The sequence below is a fragment of the Eucyclogobius newberryi genome, unplaced genomic scaffold (assembly GCF_026437365.1).
Source record: "Eucyclogobius newberryi isolate DKJ021-1_F unplaced genomic scaffold, fEucNew1.0.hap1 SCAF_19, whole genome shotgun sequence".
Lineage (NCBI taxonomy): Eukaryota > Metazoa > Chordata > Actinopteri > Gobiiformes > Gobiidae > Eucyclogobius > Eucyclogobius newberryi.
In genome coordinates this window covers 5306590-5332012 of record NW_027315823.1, presented here as the reverse complement: position 1 = coordinate 5332012, position 25423 = coordinate 5306590, and the positions used below count along the sequence as shown (strand labels likewise).

The following is a 25423-nucleotide window of genomic DNA, read 5'->3' as shown; positions in this document are numbered from 1 at the left end:
ACATGACATCACACATGACATCACACATGGCATCACACATGACATATGACATCATACATGACATCACACATGACACATGACATCATACATGACATCATACATGACACATGACATCACACATGACATCATACATGACATCATACATGACACATGACATCATACATGACATCACACATGACATCACACATGACATCATACATGACATCACACATCATACATGACATTATACATGGCATCACACATGACATATGACATCATACATGACATCACACATGACATATGACATCATACATGACATCATACATGACACATGACATCATACATGACATCACACATGACATCACACATGACATCACACATGACATCATACATGACATCACACATCATACATGACATTATACATGGCATCACACATGACATATGACATCATACATGACACATGACATCATACATGACACATGACATCACACATGACATATGACATCATACATGACACATGACATCACACATGACATCATACATGACACATGACATCATACATGACATCATACATGACATGACATCATACATGACATCATACATGACATCACACATCATACGTCATAAGGCGCTGGTACAGCTGGCAGCCCGGTGTAAACGCTCTCTCTTCTTTCTCACACTTGTTGTGCTTTATCTCCTATATTTTGTAAATATAGTTAGTATGTTTTTTCTATTTACTGTACGATAGGGACACGCGCTGGAATAGTTTTTTAATTCAACTGTTTTTGACTTTTTTCGGCTGGATTTGAGCGTTTTTCGTTGCGTTCGTTGTGTTGTTGTGACGTGAGCTAGCTCCGAGCGAGCCCACCAGCCCCCCCCCCCCCGCGCCCTCCGGCCGCGCTAAAGTACGGCGTGTCGTCGGTACACGTTTATATACACGTTTATATGAAAGAGGAACTTCACGAACGATCGGGACACGCACTGGAATCGCTTTAAATTAACTTGTTTTGACTTTATTCGGCTGGATTGAGCGTTTTCGTCGTGTCGTTGCGATGTGTCTTGGCTCCGGCCCCGCCCCCCGGCTCCGGCCCCGCCCCCGCCCCCCGGCTCCGGCCCCGCCCCAGTACCGCGTTTCCACAAAGGAGGAACTCATGAAACTGCGGAGAACAGTCGTCTTACCCGGAGATCGTCACGTTATCCCGGCGCAATACTGACCTAACCTAATACTGATGTGCAATTCTTTCGTATGTGCAATTACTGTGAAATTCATGTGCAATCTATGTGCTGTCGTGACACATATTCATGTGCAATTACTGTCGGGATCACATGCAATGGTATTTATTTATTTGTCTATGGGAGTTTTTATTTATTTATAGGAGATCTTCTACTGAAAGTGTTTTTCAGACTTCCTATAAGTGATCTGTTCTTCTGTATCTACCTCTGTATCTACCTGCGTTGCACCAATGAAATTTCCCCATGTGGGACAATAAAGGAATATCTTATCTTATCTTATCTTATACATGACATCATACATGACATCATACATGACACACATGACATCATACATCACACATCATACATGACATCATACATGACATCACACATCATACATGACATCATACATGACATCACACATCATACATGACATCACACATGACATCATACATGACATCACACATCATACATGACATCACACATCATACATGACATCACACATGACATCACACATGACATCATACATGACATCACACATCATACATGACATCATACATGACATCACACATCATACATGACATCACACATGACATCATACATGACATCACACATCATATATGACATCATACATGACATCACACATGACATCATACATGACATCACACATCATATATGACATCATACATGACATCATACATGACACATACATGACATCATACATGACATCATACATCACACATCATACATGACATCATACATGACATCACACATCATACATGACATCACACATCATACATGACATCACACATGACATCACACATGATACATGACATCACACATCATACATGACATCACACATCATACATGACATCACACGTGACATCACACATCATACATGACATCACACATGATACATGACATCACACATCATACATGACATCACACATCATACATGACATCACACGTGACATCATACATGACATCACACATCATACATGACATCACACGTGACACATGACATCATACATGACATCATACATGACATCACACATCATACATGACATCACACGTGACACATGACATCATACATGACATCACACATACATGACATCATACATGACATCACACATGACATCATACATGACATCACACATCATACATGACATCATACATGACATCACACATCATACATGACATCACACATCATACATGACATCACACATGACATCACACATGATACATGACATCACACATGATACATGACATCACACATCATACATGACATCACACATGACATCATACATGATACATGACATCACACATCATACATGACATCATACATGACATCACACATGACATCATACATGTCATCATACCCCCCCTTTTTTATTATGTTCAGCGTCTTTGGGTCACTGAAAAGCGCTATATAAATAAAAGTTATTATTATTATTATTATTATCATACATGACATCACACATCATACATGACATCATACATGACACATACATGACATCATACATCACACATCATACATGACATCATACATGACATCACACATCATACATGACATCATACATGACATCACACATCATACATGACATCACACATGACATCACACATGACATCACACATGATACATGACATCACACATGATACATGACATCACACATGACATCACACATCATACATGACATCACACGTGACATCACACATCATACATGACATCACACATGATACATGACATCACACATCATACATGACATCACACGTGACATCATACATGACATCACACATCATACATGACATCACACGTGACACATGACATCATACATGACATCATACATGACATCACACATCATACATGACATCACACGTGACACATGACATCATACATGACATCACACATACATGACATCACACATGACATCATACATGACATCACACATCATACATGACATCACACATCATACATGACATAATACATGACATCACACATCATACATGACATCACACATCATACATGACATCACACATGACATCACACATGACATCACACATGATACATGACATCACACATCATACATGACATCACACATCATACATGACATCACACATGACATCATACATGATACATGACATCATACATCATACATGACATCACACATCATACATGACATCATACATGACATCACACGTGACACATGACATCACACATCATACATGACATCACACATCATACATGACATCACACATCATACATGACATCATACATGACATCACACGTGACACATGACATCATACATGACATCACACATACATGACATCACACATGACATCATACATGACATCACACATCATACATGACATCACACATCATACATGACATAATACATGACATCACACATCATACATGACATCACACATCATACATGACATCACACATGACATCACACATGACATCACACATGATACATGACATCACACATCATACATGACATCACACATCATACATGACATCACACATGACATCATACATGATACATGACATCACACATCATACATGACATCACACATGACATCATACATGACATCACACATCATACATGACATCACACGTGACACATGACATCATACATGACATCACACATACATGACATCATACATGACATCACACATGATTCAAGCGATAGACGTTAGACGAGATGTTAGGTAGGATGCATTATACATACAGTCTGGTCCGGTCTCTCTCAGTCTGGTCCGGTCAGTCCGGTCTCACCTTGTCTGGGTCGAGGGTGAAGTCTGCGTCTAAAAGCTCCCCGGCGTCGTCGTCCGGTTCGCCCTCGTAGATCTTGTACGCCGGGTTCCCGATCTCCACGTTCATGGCTCCGTTGGTCATCCTCTGGTGCTGGAAGCCCTTGGCCCTGGACGAACACGGACATGAGCACGGACATGAGCACGGACATGAACACGGACATGAACACGGACATGAACACGGACATGAACACGGACATGAACACGGACATGAACACGGACACGGTCAGTTTAAACCGTTCACATGATTCTGAAGGAACTGCAGCTGAAGGAACGAGAGCAAACAAAAACCACACTACAAACAAACCCAGCATTTAAACATCTTTTATCTTATTATCTCAGTTTAATCTTAATCGCCTCGAGTAATATAATGTCACTAAATCTTAAACTGATCAAAAGTTGACACCAAATATTTATTAAAGCTTAAAAATCAGAACTTTCTAGAGGAATAATATCTGAATTAATTATATAAGTGTATTTACAATTGAGGAAGCTACAATACAACATATATTCAAGAGAAATGGGGGAAAAGAGGGTCATTTTATTTTGACGGATGAAGAATGGGAACGCGCGTGTGTTTCCCCCTGGTGGAGGACCTCGGAATCGCACCTTTCAAGGGATTTTTGTCATTTAATTGATTTATCGGTCGAGGGCGTCTCGATCGGCCACGTTTTTTTAGAAGTCGACCGATTATTTTATGACAATTATGAGGATTTACAGCAGTGAACGGTTTGATGAAGACTTAAGTTTTTAAAGGGCTGTCGAGGTAAAGTAGGAGGTCACATGGTCAGTAATCTGATAACTCCAGAAATCAGATCATGATCAGATTTGGTGTCGACTAAATGCTGGGTTTATAAATAGCACAAAACTGGTCACGGCACGGTACGGAACATTGCACTACACTATGGAAACAGACAGATCCACGACTGATCTGAGTCCATCAGGAGGAGAGCCACAGCCTGGTTACCGTGGCAACACTGATGGAAAACAGCTGAGATACACAGAAACACGCAGAGAAGAACCCCGCTAAGAGAGTTACCCCAAACGTTTGGAGACGGGTTTTCCACGTCGGCTAGACCTGAGGAGAAGAGGAGAGGAAGTCAGGGAGGAAGAGAGGAGAGAGGGAGGAGAAGAGGAGAGGAAGTCAGGGAGGAAGAGCGGAGAGAGGGAGGAGGAGAGGAAGTCAGGGAGGAAGAGAGGAGAGAGGGAGGAGAGAGGGAGGAGAAGAGGAGAGAGGAGAGGAAGTCAGGGAGGAAGAGAGGAGAGAGGGAGGAGAGAGGGAGGAGAAGAGGAGAGAGGAGAGGAAGTCAGGGAGGAAGAGAGGAGAGAGGGAGGAGAAGAGGAGAGGAAGTCAGGGAGGAAAAGAGGAGAGAGGGAGGAGAAGAGGAGAGGAAGTCAGGGAGGAAAAGAGGAGAGAGGGAGGAGAAGAGGAAGTCAGGGAGGAAGAGAGGAGAGAGGGAGGAGAAGAGGAGAGGAAGTCAGGGAGGAAGAGAGGAGGGAGGGAGGAGAAGAGGAAGTCAGGGAGGAAGAGAGGAGAGAGGGAGGAGAGAGGGAGGAGAAGAGGAGAGAGGAGAGGAAGTCAGGGAGGAAGAGAGGAGAGAGGGAAGAGAAGAGGAGAGAGGAGAGGAAGTCAGGGAGGAAGAGAGGAGAAAGGGAGGAGAGAGGGAGGAGAGAGGGAGGAGAAGAGGAGAGAGGAGAGGAAGTCAGGGAGTAAGAGAGGAGAGAGGGAGGAGGAAGAGAGGAGAGAGGGAGGAGGAAGAGGAGCAGGAGAGGAAGAGAGGAAAAAGGGAGGAGGAAGAGGAGAGAGGAGAGGAAGACAGGGAGGAGAGGGGGAGGAGCAGAGGAGGTCAGGGAGGAAGAGAGGAAAAAGAAGAAAGGAGCAGACAGAGTTTCCATTTGGAGTCAGTTGTGTGTCACTGATCTACAGAAAGAGGCTGTTCTCGATCGTTCGTCTCTAGTGTCAATAAAGATGCAGCGATTCCACCGTCAAAGACATTTTTCACTTTTAGAAATGTGTTTTTTGGACTCGCGTCAGTCTCACTGGACGAGCTCGAATCTGACTGTCTTTGTGTTTATTATTACTGCGTGAAGCACTTTGTGTCTGTGAAACGTGCTTTACAAACAAAGTCTCCCTCAGTCCTCCCCCTTCCTTAGTCCCTCCCTCAGTCCTCCCCCTTCCTTAGTCCCTCCCTCAGTCCTCCCCCTTCCTTAGTCCCTCCCTCAGTCCTCCCCCTTCCTTAGTCCCTCTCATAGTCCCTCCCTCAGTCCTCCCCCACAGTCCTCCCTCCCTCCTTCAGTCCTCACCCACAGTCCTAGCCCCTCCCTCAGTCCCTCCCTCAGTCCTCCCCCTTCCTTAGTCCCTCCCTCAGTCCTCCCCCTTCCTTAGTCCCTCCCTCAGTCCTCCCCCTTCCTTAGTCCCTCCCTCAGTCCTCCCCCTTCCTTAGTCCCTCCCTCAGTCCTCCCCCTTCCTTAGTCCCTCCCTCAGTCCTCCCCCTTCCTTAGTCCCTCCCTCAGTCCTCCCCCTTCCTTAGTCCCTCTCATAGTCCCTCCCTCAGTCCTCCCCCACAGTCCTCCCTCCCTCCTTCAGTCCTCACCCACAGTCCTAGCCCCTCCCTCAGTCCTTCCCTCAGTCCCTCCCTTCCTCAGTCCCTCACTCTCATAGTCCTTCCCTCAGTCCCTCCCTCCCTCAGTCCATCACTCTCATAGTCCTTCCCTCAGTCCCTCCCTTCCTCAGTCCCTCCCTCCCTCAGTCCCTCACTCTCATAGTCCTTCCCTCAGTCCCTCCCTTCCTCAGTCCCTCCCTCCCTCAGTCCCTCACTCTCATAGTCCTTCCCTCAGTCCCTCCCTCCCTCAGTCCCTCACTCTCATAGCCCCTCCCTCAGTCCTTCCCTCAGTCCCTCCCCCTCAGTCCTAGCCCCTCCCCTCCTCACCCTCTCATCCTGCGGCGGTACCAGAGCAGAGCGCCCACAGCGAGCAGCAGCAGCAGCAGCAGCAGCAGCACCGGGACCACGATGGAGGCGGTGCCTGAACAAACACCACGTTCAGTCACACAAAACCTGAACGCGACAACAACATAACCAACGCTCAGAGGTCAAACTCACGTCCGGCGGTCCCCGGCTCACCGCTGGGGGCCACAACTGCACATCTGTGACCGGTCCAGCCCGAGGAACATCTGGAACACGTGAAAACTGTTTCTTTAAACAAGCAACAACATTGTAGCAGTCACAACATAATTATACCAAAAATGTATCAAGACCAGATCAGATATTCATCCTACTCTGAGTAGGCCCCGCCCACCGGGATGAAAAGGTGTTATTGGTTTCACCTGAAACTAAACCTCTTTGTTTACTATCAGTCCTTTAATGGGCTATTAGTTTCCTTTGTCCCATCTTTTTTTCCCAAGATTCTAAGCAGGAGAAAAAAGATGGTTTGAAAGAGGGAGGAGTTAAAGAGACAATCTTTGTTAAAAAAAAAAGACCATCATTAAATAGAAACAGGGGGTTAAGATTCAACCTTCCTGTTGTTTATAATGGAATAATACTCAGAGGAGGATAAATATCTGAGTTCCTGGTCTTGATTTGCAGATTGACAATGACTCTTGGATGAGAGTCGAAATGTATCGCTTTAAAAAACGATACGTCCAGATGACACAACTGAATCTTTTTCTACAATGGAACACAGCGTGACGACGTCGTGGTCATGATGTTGTGGTCAGCGTGACGATGTCGTGGTCAGCGTTCCCCACCTGCATTCTGGGAGATGTGTGAGCGGGTTTATGGAGCACAGTCCGTTGGCGCAGTATTCGTTGGTGTCGCACGTGTAACAACTGGGCTGGACTCGACCGTTCGAGCAGCTGCAACAGAAAAAAGAGTTTAGAGTTTGTACGACATGAAAGGATTTGTGTGAAGGTTATTCTGTGTTTTATTTATTATTAACAAAGCTTTTAATTTACATTGGATTGGATGTTTAATAAATTCAGTTCACATAATTCAAATACTTAAATTCTGTGTAAAATAAAAGCTTTGGTAATAAAAACACAAAATAACCTTCATATATTTGTACAATATTAGGCAAGGCAAGGCAAGTTTATTTGTAGAGCACATTTCATACACAAGGCAATTCAAAGTGCTTCACACAGCAGGAAAAATGCATTCAAATCACAAAGAAATTACAGAAATACAATAAAATTAACTAATTAAAAATTATCAATCCAACTGATTGTCTAAACTAATAAAATCACAAACAAAAGAGAAGAGTGCAAAGAAAAAATCCTTTCAGTCATATGCGCAGCTAAACAAAACTGTTTTTAGCTTAGATTTGAACATTGTCAGAGTAGAAGCCTGTCTCACATCTTCAGGAAGACTGTTCCAGATTTTAGCTGCATAAAACTGAAACGCAGATTCCCCATGTTTTGTCCTGACTCTGGGCACCAGCAGGAGGCCGGTCCCTGAGGTCCTCAGAGTCCGAGATGGTTCATATGGCACTAACATATCCAAGATGTACTTTGGTGCTAGGCCATGGAGAGACTTGTACACAAGCAGAGCTGCTTTAAAGTCTATTTTCTGAGCCACAGGGAGCCAGTGCAGAGACCTGAGAACAGGACTAATGTGATGGTACTTCCTGGTTCTAGTCAGGACCCGAGCAGCAGCGTTCTGGATGTTCTGCAGCTGTTTTACAACTCGTTTGGAGAGGCCAGTGAGCAGGCCGTTACAGTAGTCTAATCTACTGGAGACAAACGCATGGATAAGTCTCTCTAAATCTGGTTTTGACACTATATTTTTGATTTTGGCAATGTTTTTTAGATGGTAAAAAGCTGCTGATGTTATTGATTTGACGTGGCTATTAAAGTTCAAGTCTGAGTCCATTATTACCCCCAGATTTCTAATTTGGTTTGTAGGTTTTAGAGCGAGACTCTGGAGGTGACCGCTAACACTTTCTCTTTGTTTCTGTGGGCCAAAAACGATTATTTCAGTCTTGTCTGAGTTCAGCTGGAGAAAGTTGTTTTGCATCCACAAACTGATCTGTTGGATGCAGTGACAGAGTGAATCCACTGGTCCATAGTCACCTGCCGACAGTGAAACATAGATCTGAGTGTCGTCTGCATAATTGTGATAGGACACATTTTCACTGCGTATCAACTGACCCAACGGCAGCATGTAGAGGTTAAACAGAAGGGGACCCAGGACTGACCCTTGGGGCACTCCACAGGTCAGGGTCATGTGGTCTGAGACACAGCTCCCAATTTCAACAAAGTACTTCCTGTCTTCCAGATAGGACCTTAACCAGTTTAGGGCAGTGCCAGTGATGCCCACCCAGTCCTCTAGTCTCTGTAAGAGGATCCCATGATCGACAGTGTCAAAGGCAGCACTCAGACCTAACAGAATTAAGACTGAGGCTTTGCCCGTGTCAGTGTTCAGGCGGATGTCATTTGTCACCTTGACAAGAGCAGTCTCAGTGCTGTGATGAGGTCTAAAACCTGACTGAAAAACATCAAATGAGTTGTTTATTAAGAGGAAATCTGTGAGCTGTTGGTAAACAACCTTTTCAAGGACTTTGCCCCAAAATGGCAGATTAGAGATGGGCCGGTAATGACTCAGTACTGCGGCATCAAGACTGCTCTTCTTTAGGAGAGGCTTTATGACCGCAGTTTTCAAAGACATTGGGAATGTTCCAGATTGAAGCGACATGTTAACTATGTGAGTGAATGGTGCTAACAAACTGTTCAGCACAGACTTTAGAAATTTGGTGGGTAACACATCAAGGCAGCATGTAGATGAACTCAGACTGGTGATGATCTCATGGACAGTTTTGTCAGTTACTGGTGCAAAGTGAGTTAGCTCTAAGTGTCTTGGTGGTTTTAGGGTAATGTTTTGCATTGTGGGATTTATAGCATTTTTAATGCCCTGAACTTTGTCATTAAAGAATAATGCAAACTCATTACACTTGGATGTGGAAATGAGTTCTAACGGCAGCTGAGCTGGAGGGTTTGTTAATCTGTTTACTGTGGCAAACAGGACACGCGAGTTGTTACTGCAGCTTCCAATTATTTCAGAAAAATATCTTTCCCTAGTTCTACATAAGATTAAGTTGTACATGTTCAGCTTCTCTTTGTAAATCTCTTTTTGAACCTGGAGCTTTGACTTGCGCCATTTCCGTTTGGCCCTGCGGCACTCCCTTTTCTGTGCCCTGACCGAATCATCATTTCTCCACGGCGCCTTCTGCTTATTTTTAACCATTTTAGCCTTTATAGGGGCGATGGTGTCCAGAACATTCAAAACACTAGATGTAACAGAGTTCAACAAATCATTTACATTAGAACATGAGACATTTTCAAAGTTTATCATTTCCATAAACAGTGCACCTGTGCCATCACTTATGTGTCTCCTCTGAACAACTGCAGGACCAACCGGAGGTTGGGGAGAAACAGACAGGTCAAAGAAGACACAGAAATGATCAGACAGAGCAACATCGATCACATTAACATTTGAAATATTTACCCCCTTTGTAATTATGAGATCTAGAGTGTGTCCTTTGCTGTGGGTGGGGCCTCTCACATGCTGAGTAAGACTGAAGGTTTCAAGGACAGCATCAAGCTCTTTAGCGTTTCTGTCACAAACATTATCAACATGCACATTGAAATCACCTGTAATGACCAAACCATCAAAGTCTGTGCATATGACTGAAAGCATCTCAGTAAAATCATCAATAAAACTTTGGCAGTGCTGGGGAGGCTTGTATAAAACAATGAAGAGAATGGTTGGAGACCGTTTTAGCTCCATTTTAAAGGATACATACTCAAATGATGAAAACACCCCAAAAGACAACCTGCGGGTAATTATTTCATCTCTAAAGACAGCACAGACTCCACCCCCTTTTTTGTTTTCTCGTGTTTCAGATTCAAACTTAAAGTTGGGTGGAGCAGATTCTATCAGAACTACATTTCCTGTGTTTTTGTCAAGCCATGTTTCAGTTAAAAACATAAAATCAAGATTATAAGAAGAAATAAAATTATTAATTAAGAGAGATTTGTTACATAAGGAGCTGACATTTAGCACAGCAAGTTTCAGACTAGTTTCAGTGGGACTGGGCTTTATCTTTTCACAGGGAATATGAATCACATTTCTCAGATTGGGCCTGACTCCATCTGTGTGACTACAGAAATAGCACTAGGGGGGGCTCTTTTTACATAGGGCCCCGGGTTGGTTTGATATTAAAGGATTCATGCATCGTTTCTGTGTTAACATCCTTTAAACGCGCTCTCGCTCTGTCAGAAATGTGCTTAAACGTGACTGTAAATGCAGTTTTAGGATCGATGTAAAGTATAAAACATGACGCGCTGTAATATTAACCCCAAAAGTACAGAAATATAAATTATTCTCTGTATTATTCTGCAGCCGTTTGAATAGTTCATAGTTCAAATTTTGCACATCTCTGAAACAACAACTGCGATATTATACATTATTCCTCTAGTTAGAACTCCACCTATCACCAAGAGGAAGCTAGCTTACCCCGACATGCTAATGTAAACACACAGTTGTATGAAATGTCACTTAAGACATTTAAAGACATGTTTTTGTGTTAGATTGACATAAAACCGTCCGCCAGTCGCTTCCGCCCGTCGCTACCATCCGTCGCTACCGCCCGTCGCTACCGCCCGTCGCTACCGCCCGCCTCGACGTTATCGCTCACAAAAGTCACATGTGTCGCCTGAAACGCTCTAAACGCTCTTGACAAGTGAAAAGGGGGCGGCGGCCTCACATGCAGGTGAACTCGGGGGCGGCGCCGAACACGTTGTTGGGGATGCAGCGTCCGTCTCTGCAGTAGTGGCACTTGTCGACCTCGCACTGGCCGCCGGTGTACTGGGGCAGACAGCGACACCTCCTGGAGCCGTCGGCGCTCTGCAGGCACGTGCCTCTGTTCTGACAGTGGCCCTCGCAGCTGCCTGCAACGAGAGGGCATCCGGGGTTATCCAGGGCATCCGGGGTTATCCAGGGCATCCGGGGTTATCCAGGGCATCCGGGGTTATCCAGGCCAAAGTCCAGGCAACGCTTTCTAATGAGGGTGCTTCGTAAACTATTAATACGGTTATTTTTTACTTCAAAGACTTTGTTATTGTACTATATTTAAGCCTAAGAGCAGGTTAAAATAGAGCTTAAGCTAATTGTGAACATTTGGGTCCTAAAATATGATTAAAAGCACAAACAGTTCAGCATAATTAACTAAACCTGAAGGAGATAAACGTTTGTTTTCTTTCTTGCTTTTGACATAAATCTCAGAACTACGTCTCGTCCCATCCGTACAATTAATAAAGACAAAATAAAAACTACACATGGGAAAAATGTTGAAACTTGAACTGAAAGGACTGGACTGAAATTGTAATAAACATCAGACAAATGGAGAAAAGGCCATTCAGAGTCAATTTGGAAATGGACAAATTTGATAAACTTAGGACTAAGTGGGACTCGACTATTCGACTTACTGTGCCTTCATTTTATTCATCATTATTTATTTTTTCAATTATTTTTCTACTATTTAATTGAACTATTTTTAGTCTTATTTTTGCCTTCATTTTACTCATCATTATTTATTTGTTCTATTATTTTTCTACTATTTAATTTAACTATTTTTAGTTTTATTTTTGCCTTAATTTGATTTATCGTTATTCATTTTGTTCTATTATTTATTTTCATTATTTTCATTTTTGCCTTCATTTTGATTATCATTTCCCCCCTATTATTCAATTTGATTTTTTTAATTAATTTTTGCCTTCATTTTATTTATCATATTTTTTCCTTCTATTATTTAATTTAATGGTTTTAATTTGAGCCTTCATCTTATTTTATCATTATTATTTTTTTCTATTATTTGATTTAATTGTTTTAATTTTAGCCTTCATTTTATTTATCATCTATATATATTTTTTTAATTATTATTATTATTATTTTTTTTATTTAATTTTGATCTTTCGTCCAGCTCTGGTCCACTGTACGTTTGCAGTGGTTTTTGGTCCAAACTCGGCGTGTGGACTCACTGTACTGGCACTGGTCCCCGAGGCGCTCCGGGGGGCAGCGGCAGGTCGGCTGGTTCCCCGCGCTCACCGAACACGTGCCTCCGTTCCTACAGTAACCGCTGCAGGTTCGGAGGTCGCAGGTCGGCCCCGTGAACCCGATCAAGCAGCGGCAGGTCGGCGAGCCTGGCACAACCACCAACAACAGCAGCGTTAGTACAGTTTTCAGTCAGAGGTCAGAGTTTAACGCAACAAATCTGAAGAAAACTGAATTATTGATCTGGTTTTTACTGTTCAGAACGTCAGACGACACATCCACAAGAAACAAAAACACACACAATGTTAGAAATAATTTTTCTTTTAACAATCGTTTCAGAAAGTGGGCCCATTATTCAACTCCAAAGACGTTGAAACATGTGATTAATACGACCTAATCATCAGTGGGCGGTGCATTCACTCATTTCACGTACATTTATCGAGTCACTTTTTCAGTACATTTTTATTTCTCAGACACACACTGTGATATTATTAATATTGATTTGAATCCATGTGAACCGGCTCCGGCTGTTGTGATTGGCCCCTGGAGACTGGACCAATCACAGGGCAGCGTTGTGGTTCAGGCGGGGCTAAAGCTGTAGCGCCCGACCCGACAAAAACAAACAAGGAAACCCCGAACGTCAGTCTATTTTCTGTCTATTTCCTCATCGTTATAGTCTGACTCTGTGAAGTGAAGCGTGCAGCGGTGCAGTGCTCGCTCTGACCTGTAGTGGACGGCGTGCAGGTGCCTCCGTTCCGGCAGTAGTCCCTGCACTGGTCCAGCTCGCAGCGATCGCCGCCGTAGTTGGGCTGACAGCGACACTTGGGCTGTTTGTGAGCGTTCAGGAAACAGCTGCCTCCGTTCAGACACTGCACCAGGCACGGGCCGCTAGGGGGCGCTGTGGATCACAAGGGTCCGTGACAAATCTTTTTACATTCAACAGATGTTTTTACGAGCTCGTTCTGCGATTTTAGGAATTATCGTGTAATTTCATCAAAAGTATCGTGGCCTGTCACCGTTTGTCAAATTAGCTCTTCAAATTTTGTTCCAGCAAAAGAACGAGGAAAAACAGTGGGATGTTACTGACGGTTATTACATGGTTATTACACAGTTATTCTATGTTATTACACTGTTATTACACAATTATTACATGGTCATTACAGGGTTATTATACGGTTATGCGTTATTACACGGTTATTATACAGTTATTACATGTTATTACATGTTATCTATAAACTATAGTAGATACTCTTTACCTCCAAAGAAGTGGGCGTGTCGTACTCACAGAGGGGGGAGGGGCGTGTTGTACTCACAGAGGGGAGGGGGCGTGTCGTACTCACAGAGGGGGGAGGGCGTGTCATACTCACAGAGGGGAGGGGGCGTGTCATACTCACAGAGGGGGGGAGGGGGCGTGTCATACTCACAGAGGGGGGAGAGCGTGGGCGTGGGGAGCTCCACGCAGGTGCCGTTGTCCAGAGTGCGGCCGTTCGGACAGGTGCAGACTGGACCGCTCGGGCTCAGCAAACACAACCACTCGCACTTCTTCTTGTCGCACGGGTTCGTCACTGGAACGGCACGAAAACAGCCGAGGAAAAGATTTACCACGACGGAATCAAACGGCAAAGTTAAAAATGTAAATCAAAAAATACAAAAAGGTATAAACAGGATATATAAGATGATATTTCTGCCCTTTTGTGATTAATTTGACACTTTACTGACATAATATCATCAGAATATCATTATCAAGAAACTCCCCAAAAAACGTTATATATGTTACTTGTCAATATCGCAAACTATTATTTCAGTAACAATTTTCAAACACATGTTGACTCTATATAGTTTAAGGATAAAGAATAGAAGCTGTTTTCAAAGTGCTTTGTTTGCTGACTTCTGCTGAGTTTACTGACTTCTGCTGAGGTTTTATGGGGCTGTTGTAGACTGAGGGGAGGTTGTATCACCAGTCGTTCGTAAGACAAGTTTTCTTTCTTAACACAAATTGCCTCCTTCACTTCTCTTTCAAACCGCCCCTTCTCCCCGTTTAAAAAGTTTACCTCACAGTCCTCAAACATGTACCGTATTTTCCGGAGCATAAGGCGCTCTGGAGTATGAAATGCGGTTGCATGTGTGAAAATAACAAATAATATCACATACAAGTCGTTCCGGAGTATAAGTATATAAGTATAAATATAAGTATAAGTCACACCCCGGCCAAAACTATGAAAAAAGGTGCGACTTATAGTCCGGAAAATACGGTAAATGAAGATGCACCGCCCATTGTAAACCAGAGTTTGAGTGCCTACTGCGTTAGTACAGTTTCACCGCCGCGTACAAGTACAACACTTTCTCGTCTTTCTTGTTGAGTAGTATAAGCGAGACGGACGAGTGAAGGGGGAGGATCCATTTTGGTGATCGTGACAAACGTTACTATGGCAACAAGTCGGGTTATTGCTCATTTTGAAGCTCAGGAAGTGTCTTTGGAGAAGCTTCAGACGGTTAAAACGTGTTGAATCATTGTAATTGCGTAACATTTTACTGACTTAAAACTTCAAAAAGTACAGAATGTGGACGACTACGTGTCACTACTCGTCACACTAGTCATGATAGTACATTTGAGTGTATATTTGAGTGTTTTCCTTCTCACTTTCTGGTTGCTTGTAGGGATGGTACAGCACCAGATCCGTGGCGTGGTTCATTCCCGTCGTCAGGTTCTCCACGGGCCCTTTGCCGAACTTGTTCACCCTGAACACGTAGTTGTTGACGTAGGTGACGCCGTAGACGTAGTCCTCGAACACGTCGATGCTGAACGGCTGGTGGACTCCTGACGGACGGGAGAGAGAAACCACACGCGCTCAAACGCTCGCCCTTTAACGGGGGACAATTCGAAAAAAGCAGAGAAAACGTTACTGTTCTTGACGGCGACCACGGTGTCGCTGCCGTTGAGGCGGACGCTGCCGATCACCGACAGTTTGGCGTCGGCCCAGTACAAGCGGTCGTTGAAGTAGTCCACGGCGAGACCTGTAACAACACAGAGGAATGTAACGCCGGCGGTGGAGCGTGTACTCGAGTAAAAGTCTCTGCGTGAAGTCCATCTGAAGGTTTCTCCTGTTTCTCTGTAGAACCTGTGGTAAATATTTATCATAGTTTTACTGCCGTTAAGTTGCAGTTTGTGATGAAAAAAGGTTGAAAAATAGGAGTGTGAAATGACAGGAAGTGGAGCGGAATACCTCTGTGATGTCATCAGTGTGCGACACAGTTTAGACTGACACACTTTTCTGACAGTTTAACCCATGGTTGGACTAAATAAAGGTGTTTTATGGTTTTATTGTGTGTCAGATCAGAACTGTTGTGTCATTGGAGTTTGCTATTGTTTACAGTCTGGTTGCTAGGTAACAGCTGTGGAATCACCTCTAACTGTGACATATTTGTGCGCGTGTCCAACCAGGAGGTACAACTATAAACTTTACACAAATGTGGACAAACGGTCAAATCTGAAATAGGCTTTCAGTGCAGTCAGAGTTATACTGCTGCCGTTTGCTGAATGTCTCCACCCGCTCTCTCCCCCATGCCCCCATGTCTAATAAAAGACAGAACATTTTAAAAACGTGTTATTAGGTACATGAATAATGATGAATTAATGAATATATACTTAGACTATCAGTTAAAACAATTAAAAATCAGATTTTACTCTTTTTTTCCTTTCTTTTTTAACAAAAGAAAGGAAAACTAATAAATAACAACATAACTTCATATCATTTGCGGTCAGAAATGTGCCCAATCTTGAAACGTATTAAATTTGTGCCATGTCTGACTAAGCATTTCACAAAACATGATTCGTTTTGAAGACTTGACTAAAACTTTTTCCCACTTTTGACGACTTCTGTGATGTTGACAACGTTACTTCCTGGTTGGACACGCCAAACCGTAAACAAACATTGAAATCCAGATAAATGACACAACAGTTCTGATTTCACAAATAAAAACACCCGAAAACACCTTTATTTTGTGAAACGCCTGTTGTGGCGCGTAAACTGTCCCTGTATTTTCGATGTTGCGTCGCCTTTTGATGACGTCACAGAGGGATTCTGCTTTAGAACTCGGCACTTTCTGTAAATTTCAACTTTTACACACAACATTTTCAAAAACTATGATCTGTGTTTACCACAAATACTGTCCCTAGAATGTGGACTGTCATTAGAAACACAGGAGACCCTTTAAACCCTTTAAACCCTTTAACGTGGTTTACGGGGACATTTGTGTGTACTTCACCTGTCGGCCACTGGATGTCCTTCTCCACCAGGGTCTCCCTCATGGTGCCGTCCATCGCTGCCGTTTCAATCTTAGGGTGGTTTCCCCAGTCGGCCCAGTACATTTTCCTGCTCAGCAAAAAATAAACACTTTTACAAGCTCCGAAATATAATATTAGAATCTAGCCAGAACAATTACACGCATATTGAACATCTTTTTGTCAAATAAACGGTGAATTCTAGTCACAATAACACATTTTGATATATATCGTTTCAGAAAAAGTCACAAACGACAACATTGAAACACTTATAACTCAAAAATGCCAATAAACCCCATTAAATTCATCATTAGCAGTAATTTAAAAACAAATTACCGTATTTTCCGGACTATAAGTAACACCTTTTTCTTTTTTTTCCCATAGTTTTGGCCGGGGTGCGACTTATACTTATATACTTATACTCCAGAGCGACTTATATGTGATATTATTTGTTATTTTCACACTTGCAACCGCATTTCATACTCCACTGCAACTTATATATGTTTTTTTCTTCTCTATTATGCATTTTTTGGCTGGTGCAACTTATACTCCGGAAAATACGGTAATTATTATAATTTCGTATTTGTTATTTTTTCATCCTTCTACAGTAGAAAAAGCTTCAGTTGTAGTCATCTGGACTCAGTTTGAAAAAATAGACGTTTCGACTCTCATCCAAGAGTCATTGTCAATAAAAGAATTTAGATCGAGAACTCCGATATTAATACTGTTCTGTGGTAAGACCCGCCCATTGGGCGGAGCCTTCCTGAAGTAGAAAGAGTTGTTTGTTTCAACAGAAACTCCCCCCTTGTATCTACCGAGCCTATTCAGAATTTTAATGGCCTATTAGAATCCTCTTTGTCTTTGTGAGACCCTGGCTCAACCACCCTGAGTACCTGATTAGCATCTAAATGTCCTTGTCCTGGTCCTCTACCTTTCCAGGGGTTCAGTATACCATTATAGATACCAGGAAGATTGAATCTGAGCCCTCCATTTCTGTTTAAAGAAGGTCTTTCTTTTTTAACAAAAATAGCTTCCTTGACTCCTCTTTCAAACCATCTTTTCTCCTGCTTAAAACCTTCACCTCACCGTCTTCAAACGAGTGATTAGAGGCTTCAAGATGGAGATGCACGGCGCTCTGTGGTCCTGAACTTGTATTTCTTCTGTGCTGATAAAGCCTCTTGTGTAGAGGCTGTTTTGTCTCACCTATGTACCGTTCTTTACAGCTTTCTTCACTGCATTGGATCGAATAAACTACATTGCTCTGTTTTTGAGTCGGCAACTTGTCCTTAGGGTGAACCAGTTTTTGTCTTAAAGTGTTTCCTGGTTTAAAATAAACAGGGACTTCGTGTTGTCTAAAAATTCTCTGCAGTTTTTCCGACAGGCCAGACACATAAGGGATAGAAACACCCTTCCTTCTCTGTTCAGTTTCCCTTTTGTCCTGCTTCTTGGTTCTCTTCACTCTGTTGAGAGCCCAAGCGGGGTAACCACAGGCTGAGAGGGCATTTCGGACATGTTTTTCCTCTTTCTTGAGCCTTGAGCTCTGTGTTGTAAGGTTCTGATCACCCCCAGCTTGTGCTGTAGTGGGTGGTTGGAACCAAAGAGCAGATACTGGTCCGTGTGTGTAGGTTTCCTATATACTTCTATTTGGAGTTTCCCGTCCTCTCCTCTGATCGTGGAACAATCAAGAAAGGCCAAGCGATTCTCCTTAGCGTCTTCTCTTGTAAAGAGGAGTCAAGGAAGCTATTTTTGTTAAAAAAGAAAGACCTTCTTTAAACAGAAATGGAGGGCTAAGATTCAATCTTCCTGGTATCTATAATGGTATACTGAACCCCTGGAAAGGTAGAGGACCAGGACAAGGACATTTAGATGCTAATCAGGTACTCAGGGTGGTTGAGCCAGGGTCTCACAAAAACAAAGAGGATTCTAATAGCCCATTAAGATTCTGAATAGGCTAGCTCGGTAGATACAAGGGGGGAGTTTCTGTTGAAACAAACAACTCTTTCTACTTCAGGAAGGCTCCTCCCAATGGGCGGGTCTTACCACAGAACAGTATTAATATCGGAGTTCTCGATCTAAATTCTTATTGACAATGACTCTTGGATGAGAGTCGAAACGTCTATTTTTTCTAACTGAGTCCAGATGACTACAACTGAAGCTTTTTCTACTATGGAACACGCCTGGACGAATGAGGGATTACACCGACATCCTTCTACAGCTAAAAATACCTAAACAGTTCTTGAATAACTAAAGTTACACGTCATATTTATTGAGCCACAAAAGATATTTAAAGGTGCCATAACATGCTTTTTTTCACGTTTTGTAGTCTATCCTAAGTGTATAATTGATAATAATAAGGGTTGTGCAACACCTTAACATAATAGTTAAGAAATATCACCCAGACCTTGGACCCCCTCACCAACCCGGAAATGCAGACGGCTTGGTTTGATATTCGCCCCCACCCTTGCGAAGAGCGATCTGGCTCCCCCGCCCAACCTGTGACGTAGTCTCAGAGCGTGTGTGTGCCCCGCCCACCCGTGACGTAGTGTGTGCCCCACAGCTGTTAGCTCCGCGGTGCGCCGCTCCGCGCGAGTGAGTGAGAAAGAGTCTACTTTGAGACCTAAATAAAACTGGTGCTTAATTCTACAGCGTGCGCAGAACAGATAGATATATATATATATATATATATATATATATATATATATATATATATATATATATATATATATATATATATATATATATAAAGTCTTATGTCCATCGCGCTCTTATTTCCTGGTTTTTCGGTATCGGATAGAACTTCTCTCCGTTTATTTTCCCGGTTGCTGCATCAACTGCCACATAAACCTTCACCATTGTGATAATAGTAAAGAGTGCGATATCATTAATGAAGTTTTGGGCCTCTTTGAGCCGTGTTTCCTCGTAAATCGAAGCAGAAAAACTCCGGAATGGGCTTGTAGGGAGACGGCAGCGCGGAGCCGGGGGGAAGGGGGCGGGAGGCGGCAGGCGGGAGGGGAGGGTGAGGGGGGATGTTGACGCGTGCCTGTGGTTATGACGCGGTCTTGCCCCCACCGCCCGTCAGTTTGGAGATTCGCGGAAAGGAGATAGTCTGTAATATAGCTAAACACTGCGGGAATCAATCAAAAAAACACTGGGTACATATATGAAGCACAAATAGCAATGTAAGAAGGTTAAAAGCTCTGAAAAGTCGATTTTGCATGTTATGGGACCTTTAATACAGCTTTGATTAATTGAACAATAAGTCTAAGTAAGTCTAAATTCTACCACAGATTAATGTTAAGGTCCTCTTTCTTCACAGTTTACAAGGACTTATATATATTTTTACACATATCTGTATTTTACACGTATCTAAACATGTCAAGATTATTTGTCAATTTATTATCATCATTATTCAGGTCACAATATGATCGCAAGAACTAAAGAATAATAATCGTGACCATTTCGGAACTAAAAATGTGTGTTTTAAATTCAATCTAAAAATCTGCTTAATATAAAGTACTTTTTTCCTGTTGGTTTTTGTCACATTTACCATAAGTCGCACAAGCCAAAAAATGCATAATAGAGAAGAAAAAACATATATAAGTCGCACTGGAGTATGAAATGCAGTTGCAAGTGTGAAAATAACAAATAATATCACATATAAGTCGCTGCGGAGTATAAGTATATAAGTACAAATATAAGTATAAATATAAGCATAAGTCGCACCTCGGCCAAAACTATGAAAAGAATTGCGACTTGTAGTCCAGAAAATACAGTAATTTATTTTGTCGTTCAGGAAGCATCTCGCCCGTCTCCCCCTAGCCCGTCTCCCCCTCGCCCGTCTCCCCCTAGCCCGTCTCCCCCTCGCCCGTCTCCCTCTTGCTGGTTTCCCCCCTCGCCCGTCTCCCCCTCGCCCGTCTCCCTCTTGCTGGTTTCCCCCCTCGCCCGTCTCCCCCTCGCCCGTCTCCCCCTCGCCCGTCTCCCCCTCGCTGGTTTTCCCCCTCGACCGTCTCCCCCTCGCCCGTCTCCCCCTCGACCGTCTCCCCCTCGCCCGCCTCGCCCGTCTCCCCCTCGCTGGTTTTCCCCCTCGCCCATTTCCCCCTTGCTGGTTTTCCCCCTCGACCGTCTCCCCCTCGCCCGTCTCCCCCTCGCCCGTCTCCCCCTCGCCCGTCTCCCCCTCTCTGGTTTCCTCCCTCGCCCGTCTCGCCCGTCTCCCCCTCGCCGGTTTCCCCCCTCGACCATCTCCCCCTCGCCCGTCTCCCCCTCTCTGGTTTCCCCCCTCGACCGTCTCCCCCTCGCCGGTTTCCCCCCTCGACCATCTCCCCCTCGCCCGTCTCCCCCTCGCCGCTCACCCTCCGTGCGGGTCGACCACGATGGCGTACGGCTCGTCGATCATGCCCGAGATCAGCGTTTTGCGGTGGCGTCCCCCGCTCAGCTGCGCCACCTCAATCACGTCTCGCCCGGAGTCGGTCCAGTACAGGTTGCCGGCCACCCAGTCCACGGCGATGCCCCGGGGCATCTTCAGGTCGGGGATCTAACGGCAAACACAACCCGGAACAAAGAAGAACCGTCACTCTGCGGCTGGCAAACAGGAAGTCAAGTTCATAATGTTTATAGTGATTTGGAGATCACGGGTTTACTACTTCCTGGCCCATGACATGTTTTTACGATTGTCTAATTTTGACTTTATTTGGTGTTTATACATATTAATTATAGTTTTACACCAATCGAGCAGGTATTTGTGGAGAAAAGTCCAAAAAAGTGTTTAAAAAAATGACAGGAAGTGACATCACACTCATTCCAGTCAAAGTTTATGCAGAATTTACACAAAGAAACAACTTTTTTGACTCTTTAAACTTTAATTCAACAAAATAAAGTCGCTCTCATATGTTTTTATTTATCACAACAAAAAAGTGACATTAGATGAGTTTTGGCCCAGTGTATTCTGGGTAATTTCCTACTGTGATGTCATCAATTACAAACAGGAAGTGAAATTATAAAAACTAAAAAATATGCTATTCTGGGATATTTTTATTTTTTTTAAATAATTTACTTTAACTCTCAAAATATAATCTTAACCTCAGTTTAGTTCAATGAGTCGCCCCGGCCTGTAGGGGGCGCTTTAAGGACCCACCTCGAGGTGTGAGACCCTGGACTCGGTCTGGCGGCGGTTGCGGTTGCTGTTCGGCGACGAGGGTCCGGACGGCAGGTCGTAGGACGAGATCCGGCCCGTGTGCCAGTTGGTCCAGTAGACTTTGTTGGTCTTGACGTGGATGTCCATGGCGTTGATGCGCACGTTGGCGTCGCCCTGGAAAAGATGCTCGTACCGCCAGCCCGGCATCCCGGGGTCCAGGCTCCGGATCTCGTTGTCGTCGGCGATGTACAGCACCTGGCGCGGAGCTGAAAGAGGCAGAGCAGACTGTTGCCGTGGGAGATATTATCTCGTGACAGACATGCTAACCTGCCGCGACTATGCTATCCTGCCGCAACATGCTAACCTGCTGCGACATGCTAAATTGCCGCGACATGCTAGCCAGCCGCGACTATGCTATCCTGCCATGACTATGCTAACCTGCCGCGACATGCTAACGTAGCGCGCGTTTGTGAAGAGTGTGGGCTTAAAAACAGCTCAGGAAACGCCCGATCTCCACTTATGATGTCACAAAACTGAGAAATTTGAAACCAAGTGTTTTCTGAGACTCAGAGGGAGAGGACCCACGTGTGTTTTTGATTGTAACATGGTTAAAAACTCAAGTTACTTAAGTCATATAAAGTAGCTTAAAAACACACGGACAGATCAGTAAAAACACACACACAGACACACACACACACAACAAAAACAACAATAACAATATTATAAAGTGCTTAGATGTGTGCAAACGAGCGGCTCTCTTTAGCTGAAAGCTACGTAAACCTTCTGGACCCTTCACAGCGTCACACACCGTTGGCCTTGCCCTTCACACGGTGCTTAGAGCGTCACTCACCGTTGGCCTTGCCCTTCACACGGTGCTTAGAGCGTCACTCACCGTCGGCCTTGCACGTGTCGTTGATCCGGCTGAAGTACTTGTAGCAGCTGCACTTGTACGAGCCCTTGGTGTTGTTGCACATGTGTGAGCACGCGCCGAACGCACTGCACTCGTTCTTGTCTGCAACAAAACAAACAATCGTCGATGCAAATGAGCAATTTTGGGGGGGGGGAAATATTTTTGACAGTTCTGACAACAAGTAATATTATTCTGAAGTAACTGTACTCTCACATGAGTACTACTACTACTCTTACCACCTATAAAATAACAAGAATCCTGCGTTTTAGACATAATTACATCCTGTGCACACTTAAAGAGTTTATATAACCGGATAAATAACAGTCTTTCACACCGTACAAATGACTGTAGCTATGAGTTGTACTGTGCAAATCTGTCCCGGGGCGTTACCTTAGCAGCGGTGAGTTGTACTGTACTTATCTGTCCCGTTACCTTGGCAGCGGTGAGTTTGTACTTATCTGTCCCGTTACCTTGGCAGCGGTGAGTTGTACTGTACTTATCTGTCCCGTTACCTTAGCAGCGGTGAGTTGTACTGTACATATCTGTCCCGTTACCTTGGCAGCGGTTCTGTCCGATGGACTTGAAGCCGGGTTTGCAGGAGCAGAAGGAGTCGGTGCCTTTGACCACACATTGCGCCTCGTCTCCGTCTCCACAGGCCGAGGTGTTACTGCGGCAGTCGCTCCACGAGCCGTCTGAAAGAAGGAACCATGAGAGGAACCATAAGAGGAACCATGAGAGGAACTATGAGAGAAACCATGAGAGGAACCATGAGAGGAACCATGAGAGGAACCACGAGAGGAACCATGAGAGGAACCATGAGAGGAACCATGAGAGAAACTGTGGGTGAAACAATGAGAGAAACACAACCTCAACTTGTGTCCTTGACCCGATTCCAAGCAGACTCCTTAAAGACATTCTCCTCCTTAATTATAGACTCTATTCTTAATATAATAAATACTTCAGTAGAAAGTGCTTATGTTCCACATCCTTCAAACATGACGTCATTAAACCTAGAAAAAGCCAAACCTCGATCCCGACCTATTGGTAACTACAGACCTATTTCAAATCTTCCCTTTGTCTCTAAAATCCAAAAAGCTGCAGTTAAACAGCTTTGTCGCCACCTACAGGAAAATAACTTATTTGAAGTTTTACAGTCAGGGTTCAGAGCCCACCACAGCACTGTTCAGAGCCCACCACAGCAGGGTTCAGAGCCCACCACAGCAGGGTTCAGATCACAGCACTGTTCAGAGCCCACCACAGCAGGGTTCAGAGCCCACCACAGCAGTGTTCAGAGCCCATCACAGTAGTGTTCAGAGCCCACCGCAGCAGGGTTCAGAGCCTACCACAGCAGTGTTCAGAGCCCATCACAGCAGTGTTCAGAGCCCACCGCAGCAGTGTTCAGAGCCCACCGCAGCAGGGTTCAGAGCCCACCGCAGCAGTGTTCAGAGCCCACCACAGCAGGGTTCAGATCACAGCACTGTTCAGAGCCCATCACAGCAGTGTTCAGAGCCCACCACAGCAGTGTTCAGAGCCCATCACAGCAGTGTTCAGAGCCCACCGCAGCAGGGTTCAGAGCCCACCACAGCAGTGTTCAGAGCCCATCACAGCAGTGTTCAGAGCCCACCGCAGCAGTGTTCAGAGCCCACCACAGCAGGGTTCAGAGCCCATCGCAGCAGTGTTCAGAGCCCACCGCAGCAGGGTTCAGAGCCCACCACAGCACTTCTGACCTCAGCGTTTGACACCATCAACCACAACATTCTACTGCAGAGGTTAGAATGTGATGTAGGTGTCAGAGGCCCCGCCCTCAGAGGCCCCGCCCTCAGCTGCTTTACATCCTATTTATCTGATAAGTACTAGTTTGTTCATGTAAACAAGAGCTCCTCCCCTTGTTCTAAAGTAACTTACGGTGTGCCTCAGGGGTCAGTGCTGGGTCCAGTTCTGTTTCCTCTTTACATGCTGCCGTTAGGTCACATGATCAGGTCACATGTCATTAACTTCCACTGCTCTGCAGATGACACTCAGCTGTATTTATCAATGAACCTGATCAGAGC

The 25423-nt window shown here is 44.3% G+C and overlaps 1 protein-coding gene across 2 annotated transcripts in view; it reads right to left on the bottom strand.

Moving 5' to 3' along the window:
- The window catches only part of LOC140365209 (low-density lipoprotein receptor-related protein 1-like), a 234181-nt gene that overhangs the window by 3973 nt on the left and 204785 nt on the right, over positions 1-25423 (bottom strand). The window contains exons 74-89 of one of the 2 annotated variants that reach the window (XM_072451496.1): positions 23927-24064; positions 23355-23474; positions 22463-22728; positions 21681-21862; positions 17316-17422; positions 15954-16064; positions 15691-15867; positions 14474-14614; positions 13774-13947; positions 13037-13198; positions 11764-11947; positions 7751-7858; positions 7107-7177; positions 6936-7029; positions 5045-5083; positions 3971-4115 (exon numbers count right to left, since the gene is read on the bottom strand). In XM_072451496.1, the coding sequence (XP_072307597.1) occupies positions 3971-4115; positions 5045-5083; positions 6936-7029; positions 7107-7177; positions 7751-7858; positions 11764-11947; positions 13037-13198; positions 13774-13947; positions 14474-14614; positions 15691-15867; positions 15954-16064; positions 17316-17422; positions 21681-21862; positions 22463-22728; positions 23355-23474; positions 23927-24064 (2219 nt within the window). The remainder of the gene's footprint in view (positions 1-3970; positions 4116-5044; positions 5084-6935; positions 7030-7106; positions 7178-7750; positions 7859-11763; positions 11948-13036; positions 13199-13773; positions 13948-14473; positions 14615-15690; positions 15868-15953; positions 16065-17315; positions 17423-21680; positions 21863-22462; positions 22729-23354; positions 23475-23926; positions 24065-25423) is intronic. The other variant, XM_072451497.1, reaches the window with a different exon arrangement.